Below are 6142 nucleotides of genomic sequence, written 5' to 3'. Positions count from 1 at the left end.
GGCAAGGGGCCACATGGAGGGCGGCAAGGGGCCACATGGAGGGCGGCAAGGGGCCACATGGAGGGCAGGGAGTTGTCAGAGTTCTCCAGTGCTATGATCATAGAAGCACTAGCTGTCAAACACAACCTCTGATGTCTGTGGCAGGTACCCAGGACCCAGATCAGCAACTGTCCAAGACAGCTTGCCCTCTCCCCTCCTGAGAAAGGGAAGTGCCAGGCTGTCAGTGATCAACCAGCAGCTGCTGATCTCAGAGTCCCCCCATCCACCCACAGGAGTGGCAGGGGGCTCTACATGTCCCCTGCCACTATTGCAGATAGGGAGGGTGGTAGTGGCAGCGGGGGGGGAGAGGGCGGGGGGGACTGGGAAGAGCAGTCTTTGCCAGCTGTTACTCCAAGTCTGGGAGCAGCAGGCTAGAGCAACAGCTACTGGCTAGTTACTGACAGCCTGCAGTTCCCTTTCCCCAGCAGGGAAGACGGTAAGCTGTCAATGACTGGGGTCACTGACAGGCCCCTACTAGGGGAAGGAGGAGCAAATGTGCAAATACCAATTCCCTGCTGGCCAGTGAGCATGCCTTTGCAGCAGCTTTGTCGTGCTCCAGCCAGCCAGCTCTCAACCTATAGATAATCTCACCTGAAACCACCCCTGAATAACAATATCTTTACATGTGTGAAGAGTAAACTCTGTGTCTCTTTCCCTATTGAGACCTGCAGGCTAGAAACTGTCAACAGCTATTCCTTAAACAAGGACACAGTCTATGTGCAACAAAACATTTTCAAAGTTTAACTACTAGCTTCCTCACACCAAAGGTACGGCTAGAAGACTAGAAATACACTGTTCAGTTCACACTATCGACATTTTCTAGCTGTATTTTTTGGTAAATCCAACTCTCGCAGATCAGTAAACAGATAAATAAACCTTAAAACAATTAGCCTTATCCCAGATTTTGATAACTAAACCTTGCTACTTCCCGTTTCTCAAAACATTGCTTCAGTTTAGACATTTTGCTAATAATAAACAAATATAATAACCAGATGAGTGAATTTTTCTGGAACTTAGCATGATGTGACAAGAGGACAAGTGAGGAATATCTCCTAGAATGACCAAACATACTTAAAATGGCATCTTAGCAAGTCAAGGGCTACCCATTAATTAAACCACAAGTATAAGATAACAAAACACCCTACAAAGTAACAGAACAGACATGGATGACTCAATAGCAAACATCTGCCAGTTAGGCAGTATCCAATTTCCTGGAGGAGAAAAACATGCTGAAGTTATCAAAACTATTAACCTAGGGATATAGATTATGCCTGTTTCTCTCTGGACTGCATTAATATGCTAGTGGTTACACATGGATTATGACCATTAATTAAAATGTTAGCAGGCCTGTGACAGGGCACTGTTTGTGCCTGCCACTTTAAGGACCGAAGCCAAGCAGCCAGCGGTGCCTGATTAAGGCAGCCATTTTAGATTCAGGGCTGCCTATATAAGCAGGGCATTTCCCTGCAGCAACATCATCTGGCTGTAAGCTTCGTGGAACACACTGGAGGTAAGGGAGGAGCTGTAGAGGATGGTCAGGCAGCTCCTGGTCCTGGGCACATCCTAAAACTGCACCGTGCTGGGAGTGGGTGGCCTGGTGGGGCTCTCAGTGGTGCAGGAACCCCCAGGAAATGCCAGGCCAGTTACCACCCCGGTGAAAGGCAGGTCAGGGCACCTTAATTCCAGCTCACATAACCAGGTGGGTTACCCCCTTGTAGGGTTCCAGGGTTCAGAAGGTGGACCCCAGTGAGAGAGTGGGGCCATAGACTCAAAAAACCTGTCTTGACATCCCCCGACTGGTCAGTGCTGGGGCCAGGACCAGAAGGGTCAAAGGGCCAGGAGCCCACTGCGAGGGATGCCCAGAGCTGAGAGTCTGGTGTTCCAACTGTCCCGGAGGTGGGGCCAGGGCCAGTAGAGCCAAAGATCCCAGGGGGACCACACCCATAAGGGGGAAGCAGCTCAGGGAGCTATGCAACCTAGAATGAAGGTGGAATAGGCTACCTGAATGGACAGATCCAGGTGGGGTTCAAACAGTAGGATTCTGGGGCCCAGAGTGGGGCCGGTGATGTTAGTAACATCTGGATGCCATCTGTAAGGCATGGGCTGCGGTGTAGGGGAGGTATGGAGCCGCACATAGCCCCCCCTGGCATCCGGGCAAGAAATGGGCAGCTTCCTGCTTAATTAACATCAATTAATTAATTATCATCAAGGCGTGGCATGCAGTTAGCCCAGAAACAGGTGGATGGGCCACAGGGAAATTGGCTCAGAGAAGGCCCCTCTGTTACAGGGCCCAAAGCAAGGAAAAATAATTTTATGTCAAAGAAAACTCATGGGAAATTCAGTGAACACCCTATACTACCTCGTGTAGCCCCCAAGATTTAAGGAAGAACTTTAAATCTAACTTCATTTCAAACAAGAGCATTATTTCTTATTACACTCCTTTACAATATGTCTTACATACTGACACACTGACTTTTCCACATGACAGGGAAAGTTAAGTGTGGGAATCACTAACATTGTATCTTATTTTTTCCTCTTAAATACAGGGGTGGAAAAGTTATCATTTCTTAAATTTCTTAGTTTTTATAGAGCTGTCAAATGATTAAAAAACTGATTGCAATTAGTTGCACAATTAAAAAAAATAGTTGCAATTAATCATGGTTTTAATCACATAACTAAAAACTCAAAGTAATGCCCTGAAAACTCAAAATTATGCCGGTACTTTGTATGGTTAGGAGAATGGATGAGGGGTATGTGTGTAGGGGGTGGGGAGAGGGAATTTGTGAAGGTGGGGGGGGCTGTGGGTCAGTGTATGTGTAGGGTATGGAGTCCAGGGAAGGGAAGTCATTGCACAGCAGGGTACTGTGGGTCAGAAGTAAGGGGCAGCAGCAGGGCTGGGGGGGCTGTGGCTTGGGACTGATAGGCAGACACATACAGACAGTGCACAGCAGGTAAGTCTGTGGAGGGAGAGTGGGGAGAGGGAGAGGGTGGGGAGGGCAGATCAAGGACCTTACGATGAGGGAGGGAGTGGGGTGAATGGGGTCCTGGAGCCAGGATGGGTCGCAGGACGGAGCTGCAGGTGGCTTATCCTTTCCCCAGGAGCTGTGCAATGCCATGTTGTGCCTCCCACTGCTGGGCAGGCAGGGTATGTGTGGCTAGGGTATGGTTCTGGGGGCAAAGACAGCAGTGCGCAGAGCCCCAGCCTGCAGCAGGCAGCCTACCTGTGCCCCATGCACAAATCTGGGGAGCATGTGCCCCCTATGCCTCTCCCTGGGATGCGCACAGTGGCACAGAATCATCCCCACCCTGAACAAGCTGCCTGTGGCTCCTTTCCATGACCTGCCCCCTGGTGCCCTATTTGCCCCAGCATCTGCCCCACTCCCTCCCTCACCATGGGGGGCCTCAATCTGCCCCACCGCCCCTTCCCTCTGCCCCTGCCCTTCCCCCTCCACAGACTTATTAGCACAGTGCTGCAGGTTGCAGCTACTCATGTGTGCACCCCATCTCTCTCCTGCTGCAACCACCTGGAGTCTACGACTGGGCTGTCTTGTGGTTCTCTATACTGCTACAGTGGGCAGCCTGGAGGTGGCGGAGAGAGGCCAGGCACCATGGGCAACTGGTGTCACCTTAGGGGGGACATGTGCCCCCCACTCCACTACCGAGTGACTGGCCAGTGATTGGGGGAGGAGGAGGTCCCCCTGAAGCCAAGCTTGCTGATTGGGGGGGGGCAAAACTTACCATCTAGTGAGTGGCTGCAGTGCTCCCAAAAGTAGCCACAGTGCTCCTGGAAGTGGAGGGGCCTATATCTGGCACTCCCACTCCCTGGCCAGTGCTCGCAGCCAGGGCACGGGCACTCCTGCCTGCCCCCCCTGCCCATCACCTAAGCAGGGAGTGTGGCTGGTCAAGGGGTGCACCGATACTCTCAGGGGGGGCACGTACGCGTTGCCACTGCTGGGCACTAACTCCAAAACCATGCATGTGATTAAAGTGTTAAAAAAAATTATTCAAGAACCAATTAAAGTGTTAGTAGCGCACATTACTGCAATTGACAGCCCTAATTTTTTTTCATTTTTTCTTCTGCAAAATTCTGATGGTTTATTCCTGCACTCCCATTGTCTGCTTCTCCACTCTATTTTGTTTCCTGAGCTGCACTTGTCTTCTGGTGCTGCCTCATTTGTAGAGAAGTTTCCTATTATTCCACTTAATTGGAAAAATCAGGCTTCTGTCACACAGTCTCCCTTTGCTCCCTTTCTGGCCTCATTCACATTGGTGCTAAAACCACATTTCCTTGGCTTCTTTTAAATCTCAGTTAAAAAAAAAAAAAACAAAAAAGGTTAAGTTCAGTTTCCTGGTCTTTGTTGGCCTTTTCCTACATACTGACCTGTTCAGCTTTCTGGTGGAAGATAGAGGACATATCCAGTAAGGTGCTACGTTCATCCAAAGCTGCAGCAAATGCCTTCCATTCTTGTTCCAACTGGCCAGCAATCTGTTTTATTTGCTGTGAAGCATAATGGCCTGACTCAACCAGACGATTTGCCACTGACATGATGCGGTTTATGTTTACATACACATTCTGTGGTGTGGAGGGAGAGAGAAAACGATTAAAAAAAAAACATATAAAAACTTAACTCTAGATCCATGGAACAGGCTGTTATCAGTACTGAGCTTTGACAACCAGACCAACTGTCTTACATTTACTGGTTATATTTTATTTGGTGCAAAAAGACATAGTTCCATCATCTGCAATGAAGTTAAAACATTAACAGCTGAAAATCTAACTATAGTGGGTCTTTGGGTTTTTGCAAAGTACAGTGTGTGAACCTAACAAACCCACTGTTACTTCAAAAAATCCCTCAAATAAAAGTACATTTAAAAAAAGATTCATCTTGTGTGACAGTGTAAGTGGTTGGCATTTTCTATTTACTCTGAATCTTTGCTGTGCCTGTCCATTTTATTGACCAGCTACAATGGCTAAACACACTAGATGCATCCTTCAGCTATGAAGCCACGATCAGGATAGCGAATGGAGTGTTCAAGCTTGTGAAATGCATGTAAGGAAAAGTATTCAGATACTTAGAATTTCCCAGATGCAAAGTATGGCTGGGAAGCACTCGTTTTTTATAGCCTATTGGTATTCAGAGAACCACGCCTTAGGGAACCTATCCCATCCTCCAAATTCCAAGGGCTTACCTTCGTCTTTTTAAAAAAAAAAAAAAAAAAAAGGTACAGGCAGTCCTTCAACTTATGACACAATTGGTTCCTGAAAACCAAGTCTTAAGTCAAAAAGTTGCAACTTAGAATCCATTTTCCCCACAGGAAACAATGTTATAAATGGGGGACTGATTTCTGAACCAAGGCCCGATACCCTATTTTCACCGAATATAACCCAGAATTTTGTACTCAATCAATTATAGGTGAGTAATATAGCTACATTAATGTATTTATACTGTAAATAGCAATCATATTGTTTTGGAAGTACTTCTTTGAGGTGACTTTGCTGGACTTTTTGCAAGGCTCTTGGTTGGACTTTTTGAAGTGTTCTTGGCTGGAGTCTTCTCAGGAGTCTTGGCTGCTTTTTTAAAGAAACTGTCCAAGGACAGATGTTCTCCAGGAAGATGGGCAATACAATGAACTTGTTTGCTGGTGTGGTGTGGCATTGGATCATGCGTTGTAAAGTCAAAACAGACATCAGAAAGTTGAAACAGGGTGTCAATTTATAAACATTCTAAGTGTGAAACAGCGTAACTTGAAATGCTGTAAGTCGAGGACTGCCTGTATCATAACTTTTCCAAATTACAAAGATAACAGCTTCCAGACTTAAAAGCACTGAACTCCAGCCAAAAATAGCAAGAGGCAGGCTTATTCGGAAACAAAAGGAAAAAACCCTTAAACAGTGGAGGGCAACCTTTTCAACAGTTATGGCACACATTAGCCCCACACCCTCCCTGAGGGCCACTACAATCTCCCTCCTCTTCCAGATCTGCTGATTTGCTTTTGCTGCCCATGATCACCAAATAACAAGTTATTTACATTCTGCATAAGTGCCTTCCCTCAATTATATTTATAGATTTCATAGACATTAGGGCTGGAAGGGACCTCGGGA

The 6142-nt window shown here is 47.1% G+C and overlaps 1 protein-coding gene across 3 annotated transcripts in view; it reads right to left on the bottom strand.

The window, feature by feature from the left end:
- Positions 1-6142, bottom strand: part of TRIO (trio Rho guanine nucleotide exchange factor) — a 386796-nt gene that overhangs the window by 220440 nt on the left and 160214 nt on the right. For all 3 annotated transcript variants that reach the window (XM_019541714.1, XM_019541721.1, XM_019541729.1), the window contains exon 7: positions 4421-4612. In XM_019541714.1, coding sequence (XP_019397259.1) covers positions 4421-4612 — 192 coding nt within the window. The remainder of the gene's footprint in view (positions 1-4420; positions 4613-6142) is intronic.

Source organism: Crocodylus porosus, unplaced genomic scaffold (genome assembly GCF_001723895.1).
Source record: "Crocodylus porosus isolate Cpor-Errol unplaced genomic scaffold, CroPor_comp1, whole genome shotgun sequence".
Classification (NCBI taxonomy): Eukaryota; Metazoa; Chordata; order Crocodylia; family Crocodylidae; genus Crocodylus; species Crocodylus porosus.
This window is presented reverse-complemented; position numbering and strand designations above follow the sequence as displayed.